This window comes from Rhinolophus sinicus, chromosome 12 (genome assembly GCF_057876585.1).
Source record: "Rhinolophus sinicus isolate RSI-liver-muscle chromosome 12, RSI-T2T, whole genome shotgun sequence".
Taxonomy (NCBI): Eukaryota; Metazoa; Chordata; class Mammalia; order Chiroptera; family Rhinolophidae; genus Rhinolophus; species Rhinolophus sinicus.
In genome coordinates this window covers 37,953,093-37,965,783 of record NC_142512.1, presented here as the reverse complement: position 1 = coordinate 37,965,783, position 12,691 = coordinate 37,953,093, and the positions used below count along the sequence as shown (strand labels likewise).

The window sequence follows — 12,691 nt, the reverse complement described above, 5'->3', positions numbered from 1 at the left end:
TTATGCACACAGCACTTGTCATAGTCCTGCCAAGGCACAGGGGAGGTGCCCCATGAGGGACAGCTATTGCGATAATGAAGGTGACTTGGGATCTGTGACCATTCCCTGCTGGGAACAGCCCAGCCAGGCCTCCCAAAGTAAGAGACCAGATTCCAGGTACTTTCCTCCTTGCAGCAAAAAAAAAAAAAAAACAATGTCCTGGGGGCAGAGCCTGGTTCAGTGAGAGGATATATCCTCAGCAAGAGGGTCTGTGGCCTGAGGCTGTGCACTAGTGCCCCTCTCCCTGTGGCCAGAGCAGGTACACACCTGGATCAGGCCCCACACCCAGGACCCCTACGTAACTTTGTGCAGGTGTGCCGAAGTACTTTCATGAGGGCACTTGGCCAAGGACGGGGTGAATGGAGGTGGAAACCCCAGCCCAGGCCCCTGGTACGCAGCTGCCCCGGAAGGGGCGTCATTTTTTAAATTCTCCCAAAGTCCCTGCCAAAGCCTTGGCTCCACCCCAGCTGCCTGCTGCCAAAGGCCAAGCCTCTTGGCCTCCTCCCAAGGTCAATGTGTTCATGTCCCTGCAGACAGGCCAGGCCTATCAGAAGGGCCAGCCACAGTTTTGGCACAGGGGCACCTCATTCTGTAATACACTCCATAGCAGACACACACACCCCTAACCTGCAGCAAGAAGCTGAGGCTGGCCTGGAGCTGACCTCTGTGTGCCATAGCCTGCCCAAAGCAGTCATAACAATAATTACTGTTATTCCTACAGTTATTATTGTTACTGCCAGTCACAGCACACTAAGGAGGCCAGGTGCTTTGTGAGCCACTGTGCATTTCCGTGTCACACCAAACCCTAGGTGGGTACTGTTGCAAGGTGTACTCCTGTTAGCCCCTTTTGCGGAAGAGGGGACTGAGGCTCAGAGCTGTGAAGGGAGGTCCACCACAGGTGAGAGGTGGCCCTGGGCCCTACCCTGGCCACCCTGGTCCACCTGGGGCTGGGCGGGTCCCTCACCTCGCCCTCGGCCCTGCTGTTCTCACGGATCGCTCTGATCCAGCCCAGCATGTCATCCCGGTCCTCAGCCTGAAAGAGATATTCACAGAAGTCAGCGGTGGTCAGCCGGAACACGTGCCTCCTCTTGGTCTCGCTGTAGGAGATGTCCACCAGGCAGGAGCCGATGCAGACGGGCGCCGCCTCGTCCTCACCTGCGACGGCCGCCGCCGCCCCTGCCGCCGCTGGCCCGGGCTCCCGCCGCTCCTTGCTCAGCGAGAGGGAGCGCGCCCGCAGCGCAGCGTACACGCGCTTCCACTGTCGCAGGCCACCGCCCGCTTTCTGCAGGGAGACACGGGGAGAGGGGAGAAACGGGAGGGAGAGGGTATGAGAGGCCAGTCCTGTCCTCCCTGCCCCCAGAGCCCGGGGGGCACTAAAATCTTTTAGACAGTGGACAGTAGTGGGCACCCCACCCCATTGGCTACCAGGAGCACCCCTGTTCCACTCCTGCTGGAACCTGGGGCAGCCTCCTACCCGTAGTCTCACAACTCTCTCAGCCTCTCACCTGCCTAGAAACCCCTACCCATCATTCTCAGGCACCCCCAGGCTCCGCAACCTTCCCTTTAAAGACTAGCATCTTTAAATACTAGCATCAACATTCATCTGGTGTTGGCAATGCCCCAGAGAACCAGTGGGGGCTCTGGGGGGGCAGGTGGGACCCACCCAGCATGAGCCACCTCACATAAAATCCTTAGAAAGCCATTCCTCGTCCACATATGCTCCCCTTCGCAGCAAAACAGGCCAAGTATCAACCACACTTGCTCTCCCGGCTCTTTGCCTCTCACTCAAAACTCCACGCAGTAAACCTTCCCAGGAAGCCACTCACAAAGTCACCCGGGCTGACAGTGTTGCCAAAGCCTGTGGACGCTTCCTGGCCCTTCTCAGCCCTTTTCTCAACCTCTGCAGCATCTGGCTGTGCCTTCCCTCTTCAAACACTCTCTGGACATCTGGGACCCCATGGTCCCTGTTTTTCCTCCTACTTTCACTGGCTCTTTCTCGGCCTCCTCCATTGGCTTCCCTCCCTCCAATATCTTCTACACCAGGGGTTCTCAACCTGGGTGAATCGCCCCTAGGGGACATTTGTCTGGAGACAGTTTTAGTTGTCACACCTGGGGAAGTGCTATGGAATCTAGTAGATAGAGGCCAAGGATGCTGCAAAGCAGCCCCAATGCCCAGGACAGCCCCCCACACAGAATCATCTGGTCCCAAATGTCAATAGAGCTGAGGGTAGGGCCCTGCCCTAAAGGATGGCAAGCTCCACAACTTTGTCCTGGGCTCCTTTCACCGTGCATGCCTCCCCCCCCCCCCCATGATGTCATCTATCTGCTGATGTATCACTGGTCCAACATCTCCCCCAAGCCCGTCCTGTACCTCCTGCTCCCTGTGCAGCGTCTCCACTTGCATGGCCCACAGGCACTGCTCGCTATGGGGCACTTGATTCTCACCATCAAACCTGTTCTCCAACCCCCGCCCCCATCTTTCCCAGATCAGTAAATCCACCCAGTTGCCCAGAAACCTGAAAGTTGACCTTGACTCCTCCCTTTTGCTCACCCTTGACATCCAACCCACCAATCAGGAAGTCCCAACTTTCCAAATATCACCTGTCTTCATCTTTCCTGCTACCACCTTGTCCATGCCATCAACACCTCTTGCCTGGACCACTGCACAGTCTCCCCTCATGCCTCTTGCAATCCATTCTCCGCCCAGCAGCTGCAGCCATCGTTTTCATTAAAATGTAAATGAGATCATGTCTCTCCCATCTAACACCTTCTCATGGGTTCCCACTGCCCCTGGAATTAAATCTAAGGGCTTTGTGATCTGGCCCCTTCCTCTGCAAATTCATCTTCTCTCCCTCCCTTTTCCTCACTATGTCGAGCCACGGGGCCTTCTACGGTAAACAAGCCAAGCCTGTCCTTTCTTGGGGCCTTTGCACTTGCTGTTCCTTCTGCCTGGAACCCCTTCTCTCACTTCTTTATGTGGCTGCCCCATTCCCACCTTTCAGGTCTGAGCTCCACCAACATCGCCTCCTCAGCGAGGCCTTCTCTAACTATTTTTTTTCTACAGGCAGCTTCCCGTATCCTCCCAACTTAAAGGCAATCACATCACCCTATTCGTTTTCCCTGTGTGCTTACTGCAATCTCAGGCGATACTGGTTGTAGAATTCTCCAATGTGTGGTAAGATCCGGAGGGCAGAAAGCTTGTCTGTCCTCTCAGATCCACATCCAAGAGCCTAGAGCCTCCAGAGGCCCACAGTAGGTGTTCATCAATATTTACTGAATAAATGGAAGAATCATCCTCGGAGCACCCTGAGGGCAGGGGCTCCATCTCAGACTGAGGGCTCCTTCCCTCTGGCTGGTGGCCCACCTACTACTCCACACCCAGTATGAGCCTCTGCCTTCAGAGCAAACCAGTGAAGAAACTGCGTGGCTGGCAGGTGAACACAGCTATGGCTGGCCGTGAGCCCTGCCCATCACAGACCTGGGGACCTGGGTAGTATCGTCTGGAACAGGAGACAGCAGGGCCCTCCGGGAGAATTTTAATGTGGGCTGTGGGTGGTGGTTGGTGGGACCCTCCCCTGTGGTGGTGACAAGGGTGCCCCTTTGAGAGTGAACCATCTAGGTGAACTTGGACAAGTCAAGCCCCCTCCCTTGGCATCCGTGTCCCCTGTTGGTAAAATGAAAGGTACACTAGTTGGTCTCCAAGGTTGCACCCAGCTCAAATGCTGGGTCTGTGGCTGCCGGGATGTGTCACACACATACACACACACTGCCCTCCCCCAACCTGACAATCAATGTCTCTGAAAGAGACTGGGGGTAGAGGGGACACCCAGGAGAAGCTGGACTTGTGGGAGCAGACAACATCTGGCTGGCAATCAGGACCCTGGACAGACCAAGGGCCTGAAGCTGAGAACACCTCTTCTAACTCCCAGACCATGGAACTGAGGAGGGGATGAGCGAAATTGGGTTCTGGCGCGTATGGGAATGGAACCCCTATTGTCCAGAACTGGTCAGTGAGCAGGAAGGAGCCAGCTCCTCTCCCTGCCCAGGAGATACTATAGCTGGGCCGCCAGGGGCCACCTAGAGCTAGGGGACAGGCTGTCTCCAGTTCTCACAGGCCTTCCGAGGGGCTCAAATGTTGGGCTGGAAGGGTCTGTCTACACCTGGCTCCCCCTCCTCAGCCACACAGCCGGCCCCTGCTGCCCCTCCTGTCTCCCTCCTGGTCGACTGCCATCTTGCTGGCTCTCCTCCTTGGCCATCATCCCCTACTGCCTCTTACGGCACAGCCTGTCTCTTGCCCTCTCCCTCTGTGCTCCCCCACCTTGGCTGCAGGTGACTCTGACACCCTAATGGACAAATGCCCTCCCCGGTAGATCTCCCTCCTGAGTGCCACATGCTTGGAGTCTGTGTCCCTAGGACACCGCCACCCTCAGACTCCACAAGGCCCCAAAGAAACCTCTTGACTTCCTCTCCCCAAACCTGCCCCTCCAGTGCCTATGGCTCTGGGGAGGGTCCCACCAACCACTACTCACAGCCCAAGCTGGGATCCCAGGAAGCAGCGTCACCTTCCCCATCGTCCCTCACCTCCCAGCCATCAGCAAGCTCAGGTCTTCCTTCCCCTTGAATATCTCTAACTTGTCCCCTCCCCTCAGCCCCATGCCACAATCTTAGTCAGGGCCCCAACCCTCTCTCACCTGGACGAACAGCTGTGGTAATGTGTTGTTTCTTCCTGTCACAGATGCAACACTTGCCTCCTGGACTCATACACATCTTACCCCCACCCCATTTAAGTCCTGCCAAGGCATGCCCACTGAGCAGGCCCCCAACTCCCCACCTTTGCTTCCACCTCTTGCCCTGGCTCTCGGCCATCTAGCCCCTCCTCTCTACCTTTCTCCCAGACATCAAGGAGGACATCTCCTGTCAGACCACTCCCCTCCCTCCCAGCTTTGTGGAGTCTCACACACCATTCGTATCTCACCTACCCCGCTGAGGCTAGGGTCACCTACTATATGCTGCTGCCCTGGATGCCTCCATCATAACAGTCAAGCACTGGTAACTGTTACACAACCTGAGCTATTTCTGCTCATCAGGAACCCCAGCAGGGCAGGACTGGCTTGGCTCCCTCACCACGAAATCCCCAGAACCTCAACTGAGAATTGGGGCAGGCCAGGCCCTTAGTCATTATCCACACATTGGATGGGGGCATGGATGAGTGCCAGCCCTGCCGGGATGACACGTCTCAGCCCTGGACCCTCAGCCTTTGCAGTAGAATAACACTGTCCCCATCTTACAGATAAGAAAAGTGGGGCTCAAAAGTTAAGGGAGTGGCCCAAACCTTTATGCTTGATAAGTGGCTTGGCAGGAATTCCAAGTCTATCTGACTTCAAAGTTTATGTTCTTTCCAGGTACACAACCCGTAGAAGGCAGGGTAGAAAATTCAAATAGCAATAAGCAGATAGCAACGCCCCCGCCCCGCCCCCATGCCAGGCACTGGGTAAACCCTTTTGCTTAGATCGTCTTATTTAATCCTCAGCAACAGGTATATGAGCTAGGGATTATTTTTAGCTCCATTTACAGATAAGGAAACTAAGATATAAGCAGGGGAGTCACCCAAGCTTCCCCAGCAATTCATGATGGTCAAGAGACAAGCCCAGGTTATGCCGACCGCTCCGCTCAGCTTTGCCTGGGTTGCTTGTACGGACAGCAATGGGGCTGCCTCTCCTCCTTCCACCTCAGACATGGCGTTGGCCTGGAACCTGAAGTTCATACTCCATGGACCAGGGGCCTCACCTTCTCCCGCCTCGGACGCTGATTGTCTCCCCAACCCCTCCATCCCCAGGCCCAAGCCCCCTTCGTCTCTCACCTGGATCTCTGTGGTGGCTCTTAACTGGTCTTCTTGCCTCCACTTTGGCCCTCCTAATTCACTCCCCAGGAAGCCACATGAAAGAGGCCCGAGGGGCTTTCAGTTGCCCTTAGGATAAAGACTAAAACCTTTGCTGGCCTTGAAAAGATTGGCCTCAGTTCCCCGAAGAAAACTGCCCTGCCTTTGTTCACTCATTTTCCATGAGCCCTAGTGGCCATTTTTAGGGTGATCTTCCCACTAAGGGTCACTGTGGGATGGTTTTGTCAGAATTCCAAGCACAACTTGATCAGATCCATCCCACAGCACAGACCACCTCTCTGGTTAACCTCTTTTTCATGAGTTCTTTAGGTCCCCCAGGAAGTTCTTCCCTAGCATCTAACCTCCACCCCTCATGCTACAGCCTCAACCAATTCTGGTTCTTTGGCTCCAGAGGCTGTGGGGTGAGAAGCTGGAGAGTTCTGCTGGATTCAGCTTCCATCCACCTTCACCTCATTCCTCCAACCAGCTTACCTTCCCCTTCTTGGTGAGGACCTGCTTATAATACAACCAGCCTTCCCTCCTGATATCACTGAAGGTCGCATCTGAGAGATCAGAGGTCGAGTGTCGCTTAGAAGGAACGTCAGCATCTTCGGAAGTTCCCCAGCTATCCAAGGACTACAGCAAGACAAGAGGACAGTTTAAGGTGGCTCCCAAAGTGCCAGTATCTCAGGAACCCCATGGACCACTCACAGACACACAGGCCTGATATATGCCCGTGCTATGCTCTACTATGCTGTGTGGCCTCATGGGACTTGCTTGCCCTCTCTGAACCACTTATGGTGAGGTCATGGGACTATGTGCTGGGAAGCCAGAAAGGAAGGCTCTGACCTGCAGACCAGAGAAGCCAATCTGGAGCCTCTCTTAATTTTATAGACTTGAAGGAATTAAGGAAACAGAGGAAGTGATTGTGTGACCAGAGAGTTAAATAAACAGAGGAAGTAGGAACATCAACAAAGACTGAGTTAATGGAGCAGGTAGTGATGTCCACAAAGAGTTAAACTGAGGAAGTGATAGTGTCAACAGGACTCTAGCCACAGAGGTGACATGTCAAGGGAGAGTTAAGTAAGCAGAGGAAGTTATAAGGAATAAGCCAGGTGATAATACCATCAAGGTGTTAAACGAACTGAAGATGTCTAGGGTTTGAAATCACAATGGCTTTTCCCAATCTCTCCATAATCAAAGAGTTGAGACCATTTCAGAACTGACCCTATGTCTCCCAGGTCCTGAGGCTGGAAACTCTAGCTTCCTCATCACTCTCAAGTCTGTGCCCCTACTGTCTGCTGTCCGGCCCCTGAAAACACCATGCAAACACTGCCCCAGTGCCGCCCCGGTGCAGACACTGTCGTAGGTACCCACAGAGATCAAGCAGGGAACAAACTAAATGAAATCCCTGTCCTCATGGAGTTTACATTTTAACTGGGGACAGGCAGGGAAGAGATGGCTGTATAAATTATAGGACATGAGAAGTGCATAGGAGAAAACATAAAGTGGCGAAGAAAGGCATGAAATGTCAGGGGCGGTGGCTGAAATTTCAAGGAAGGCCTAAAAAAAAACCTGAAGCAAGTGAAAACGTGAGTCATGTGGCTGGGGTGGGAGGGCATTCCAGACAAAGGAATGACAAATGCAAAGGCCTTGGCTGGGTGGGTGCATAGTGTCTTGAAGAGATGACAGAGCCCACAGAGGAGGGTGGGTCACGTGGTTGACATGAGGGTGAGCGAACGCAGGGAGAAAGGAGTGGACAGGAAACAGCAGCCCACAGAGGCCATAGGCCTGGACCCTACACCAAGGGTCCTCCCCAGCACACGGAGAGCCTGGCCCGCACACACATGCCACTCACCCCATCAGTGAAGAAGCTTCGAAGCATCCGCAAGCTGGGGACTCGGTTTGGCAGGCGCCTGGGGAGCAAGGACCGAGAGTGAGGGATGTAGAAAGCATAGCTAGGACACCCCCCATTCCCGCCCCAAGTCCCAAGGCTCAGAGGCCTTCCAGGGAGGGAGCTCCCTGCCCTGGCGTGTAGAGGACCCCAGGGCTGGGAGCCCTGACACAGCCCAGTCAAGGTGGCTGTGATGGCCCCTCCCCCGTCCTCACCGCAGAGCCCTGCCTTCTTCCCGGAAGGTGTTGAGCCCATCATCGCAGGACTTGGAGCGTTCTGTGGTGATGGCCAGCAGGTAGGAGGAGCGGCGGCCGGCCTTGATGCTGCCTGCAAAACCACCCACATTGGGCCACAGGATCAGTGGGGTCACAGGTCAGGGGCTTCCTTGGAGCCCCCCCATCTGGGCAGGGCAGGAGGTAACTCTCCCCTTGGGGCCCCAGGAGGAGCTGAAGCCAGTCAGAAGAGGCCAAACATCAGGTAGCAGGCCCGACAGAGACTGTGGGGACCAAGCAGCAAGGGGGAGAAGGGGGCTGGGAGTGTGGGGAGCACTCACTGCAGTCCTGGGAGTAATGGCGGCCGAGGGCAAAGGTGAAGGTTGGGGAGGAGGGGCTAGTGCCCAGGACAGGGGCTGAGTTCATGGCGCTGGAGACCACGGCCGAGGCGGGGACGTGCTTGGCTTGCAGGTCAATGCTGGGGCTGGTGGGCTCATCTGTTCCAGTGGAGGAAGTGGTAGGTAAAGGTGGCAGAAAGCTGAACCTGCCTGTCCCCACCCCCACCCTTGCCTCCAGGCCCAGACCGCATCCCCAAGACCCGTCACATCTTCCAGGGCCCTGCTGGCAACATGCCCACTGCCAAGGGTGTCCCACCAACCAGATTATGGTCATACAGGCTTGGTCCCTGCCTCCCCCATCACACTGAGTGCACCCAGGTGTGCGGTTGAGCCATCATCCTTAGACCGGGCTCCTGAGGGCAGGGACTGTGTCTCCCCCACCAGATTGGGAGCTTCTTGAAGATAAAGACCATGTCTTGCATCAGCTGGGGGCTCGTTGAGAGCAGGGGCTTTGAAAGTAAACTTTTAGACTGGGAGTGCTTTGAAAGTAAAGACTTTACCTCCCCCTCAGACGGGGAGCTTACTGAGGCTGTGTCTGCCCACTCAGACTGAAGGCTGGGGGAGGCCAGGGCTGGGTCTCCTCTCTCTCACTCCCGTGGCTACCCTACGGTGAGCTCACCACTCTCGGCTCCAGTTACCATCTCTTCTGACTCCCAGTTTCATGAACTTGAATCTGATCTTCCTCCCAAGCCCCTGGGCCCAACCCAGCCCATCCTGCTCCCTCACAGGTGCCTCGTATTCAGCAAATACTAAACATTTTCCTTCCCCATTCCCTCTCATTCCCAAATGGAGGTGAGGCACCACCCTCCAGCTAGGCCAAAAACCTGGAAATCACCCAGCCTCTCCATTCTCTTACCTCTCCCTTGTCCAACATCTATTCTAGAGGCAGCGAGCCTTCAGCATTCCCTCTGCTCTCGGGCTAAAGTCCAAACTCCCCAGAATCTGAGAAGGCCCCTCCAGACCCATCCTGATGACTTGGAAGGGTATCTTGCCTCTTTCACTTTAAAGTCTTTGCATATTCTAGTGTCTCTCCCTGAACATTCTGCCTCTAGCTAACTCCTTCTCGTCCTTTAAGGCTTAGCCAAAATCTCCTTTCTCCAAGATTCTCTCCTTGGCCACCATGCCCCAGCCTAGGCTATGTGGCCCTTCTCTATCTCCTAGAGCTCCCTCTATTCCCATCACACACCCATCCCACTGGATTGCTCTTGCTGATCGTCTATCCCCGTTGGACCATGTACTTCAGGAGGGCCTAGCACAGTGCCTAACACAATTATTTGCTGGATGGATGGATGGATGGATGGATGATAGGAAGAACAAAGAGAGACAGGAACAAAGGAAAGATAGAAGAAAGGATGAAAGAAAGGGTGAAAGAAAAGACTGATAAAAAGGAGGAAGGAAAAATGAAGGATGGATGGATGAATGGACGGATGGACAGAGAAACAAGTTGATCCCGTCAGCACTCAACCCAGAGTTTTGCCCCTGATGACAGGTGGGTGGGGTACAACAAGGCACAGACAACCAATTCTCCTAAGACTGCCCCTTGCACATCACTCACCAATGAAGGGGATGGAAGCCAGAGAGTCTTCAGTAGTGGCCAAAGGGACTACCTTCCTTCCCAGGCGTTCCCTTCGCCCACTGGTTTCTGGCTCTGGGGACTCGTCACCAAACCCCAGGTTCATCTGTCTTGCAGGGGGCAGCTGGACCTTGCGGCCCGTTGGAGGCTTCTGCCTTAGGACCACCTCATCTCGACGATCCTCGGTGGGAGGCTCCAGTGCCCGGGTGCTGGGTTCTGGCCGGAAAACTCTGGGTGGTTCAGAGGCCTCCGGTAGGAATGGTGTAGAAGACTGGGCCAAGTTGAAGGTGGGCAGCCCCCCAAAGGGTGAGTCCCGGAAGGAGAGTGCATGCAGGAGTCCAGTCCGGCGCTGGAATGATGGGCTATAGCTCCGGTACCCAATGTACCCAATGTCATCCAGTCCTTGCAGACCAGGCGGGGGTGGGGCCTGGGGCCCAGGCAGGTCTCTGGATGGGCAGCCAGGATTGCGGGCAGATGGACGCTGGGAAGCCCAGCCACAGCGCTCAAAGCGGGGTGACACCAGTGCCCCTGGCTCCAGTGCCTCAGCTGAGCGGGTGGCCCGGCTCAGGTAGTCGTCTGAGCGAGCTCGGTGCCAGCTCTCCTGGCCCAGCTGGCTCAAGGCACCCTGGGAGGTGGAGCAGGGCCACGGGCGATGGGCAGTCACATCCTCCAACCGGTCTTGGGAGGCACTGCGGGCCCGAGGGGGCATGGCGGGGCACCGTCTCTCCCCCGCCCTGCGGGGTACCTGGTTCGACAGCCAGTGTGACAAGGCCTGCTGGCACTCCAGTCTGCTAGGGGGCACCCGGCTGCCAGGCTCCGGGAAGGCACGGGGTGTCCGGGGCTCCAAGGGGAGGTGGGGGAAGGCACCAGGGCTGGGGCGGGGCTGGCTCATCCCCAAAGAAGGGTTGTCTGGATGGGTGCGGGCAGTGGGTGGGACTCGGGGCCCAGGGTCACTCCAGGCAGCAGGACTCCGAGGGTCACTGGGCAGTGCTGAGAGGGGCTCAGGCCCCATAGTGGCCCAGGGGGGCACCCGGGCTGGCGGGGCGTAGGTCTTGCGAGGGTAGCAGATTGGGGGAGGCTCTGGGATGCTCCGGGCCTCTCCAGAATACGGCTCGTTCCCCTTCAGGTAGGCGTCCTGGGAGTAGGCCTGGCCGGAGACAGAGGGAATTGAGCAGGGCTGGACAGGTCTCCCAGGGCAGGCTATAGCAGCCCTGGGAGATTAGGACACCAGAAAGGGACTAAAGGGAGAAGACCGAGCAGGGGGAGTCCTGAGTGGGTGGGGGTAGGAGGGCAAGCTCCTGGGGGGGGGGAGGGCAAAGAAATAAGAGGCCTTTGAGAGTCTCTCTCTCTCTCTCACACACACACACACACACACACACACACACACACTGAAGAAAGAGCCAGGATTTCTCTAAGACTTATGACAAGGACTGCCTTTAGCCACAAACATTCCAACATCTGTTTTCTGGGGTCCTCCCCCCATGCTGGCGTCAGCAGCCACTCTGCTTCCTTATGTCCAACGGTGCCCACAGCCCCTCGGGCAGAGCTGGGAAACCCCACCAGAGACCAGTCAAGGTGGCAGATGAAAGAGAAGGAAGCTGGCTAAGGGGTGTGTCCTGGATTGGGGGTGCAGATGGGGCCTGGAAAGCCCAGCCATCCCACCAGCCCCTGGATGGAGAGCTGGGGGCCTGGCTCCTGGGCCACTGGGCTGAGGAGGAATAGACTAGCCCACCTTCTGCTCCCTCTGGGACAGGCTTGGGGGAGGGGCCAGACTAGCTGAGGGGACTTGGGCCACCTTCAGCCACCAGAGGCCTGGAATTTGGCGCTGGGAGCTGAGTCTGACGCTGCATTGCTGAGGACTGACAGGGCCAGCACCCAGGCAGGCCAAAAAAGGAGGCAGCCCCCAGGGACAGCGGCCTTGTGGCCCTGCCCTAGCCTGGCCCTTGATGGGCTGCCCAGGATGGGGGGGCCTACCCCAGGGGGCAGTATCAAAGGGTGGGAGGGTGAAACCAAACACACACACACACACTCACACGCACACACCACACCACAGGAGATACAGGAAAATACACACCCAGAGACACACTCACACATACATAGTAAAACACAATGAAATATACACACACACAAATAACTATACCTCCAGTCCCAGGAACACATATCCTGTGAGGAGGAAGAGCTAAACCACACCCCTGCACACTCAGCCCCCATCGGACTAATATGCCCGGGGCCAGGGACACTCAACATACCTCTCCTTCCTGCCATCCTGCCGGCTCCGCGGGCTTCCCGCAGGGCTTCCCGCATCACAGCGGCGGCGGCAGCATCCCGCCCACCTCAGCTCTCCTCCCACCCCCGCTAAACCCCTCCCGACCACTGCATCCGCCCCGGCCTTCGTCCCCCCTGCCAGTCCACCCTCCCTGTGGCTGCCGTCGGCCCCCACCAGCTCTCTCGGCCCGCGGGAGGAGGAGGGAGGAAAGGATGGGTGTGGAGGGGCCTCGCTGCGTCGGCGGTGGCGTCAGCAGCTGCCGCGGCCCCATTGGCCTCCAGCCTTGGCTCCCAACCACAGGAATGCCTGGGCCCCACCCTCTGGCCTGTTGGGGATGGGGCGGGGGCAGCGGAGGCCCCCAGATGCTGACATCTGGAGCGGCCAACCCGAGCCTGGGTAGCAGAGCTCCAGGGTGCTGCCCTCTCTACCCC

At 56.8% G+C, this 12,691-nt stretch overlaps 1 protein-coding gene across 8 annotated transcripts in view; it reads right to left on the bottom strand.

Annotated features, from left to right (window-relative positions):
• The window catches only part of ARHGAP23 (Rho GTPase activating protein 23), a 74,807-nt gene that overhangs the window by 24,003 nt on the left and 38,113 nt on the right, over nucleotides 1-12,691 (bottom strand). For 7 of the 8 annotated variants that reach the window (XM_074319821.2, XM_074319824.2, XM_019740567.3 and 4 more), the window contains 6 exons: nucleotides 9,977-11,141; nucleotides 8,365-8,520; nucleotides 8,027-8,138; nucleotides 7,776-7,833; nucleotides 6,410-6,553; nucleotides 1,004-1,321 (listed from right to left, as the gene is read on the bottom strand). In XM_074319821.2, coding sequence (XP_074175922.2) covers nucleotides 1,004-1,321; nucleotides 6,410-6,553; nucleotides 7,776-7,833; nucleotides 8,027-8,138; nucleotides 8,365-8,520; nucleotides 9,977-11,141 — 1,953 coding nt within the window. Of the gene's footprint in view, nucleotides 1-1,003; nucleotides 1,322-6,409; nucleotides 6,554-7,775; nucleotides 7,834-8,026; nucleotides 8,139-8,364; nucleotides 8,521-9,976; nucleotides 11,142-12,243; nucleotides 12,396-12,691 lie in introns of those variants that run through there. The other variant, XM_074319827.2, reaches the window with a different exon arrangement.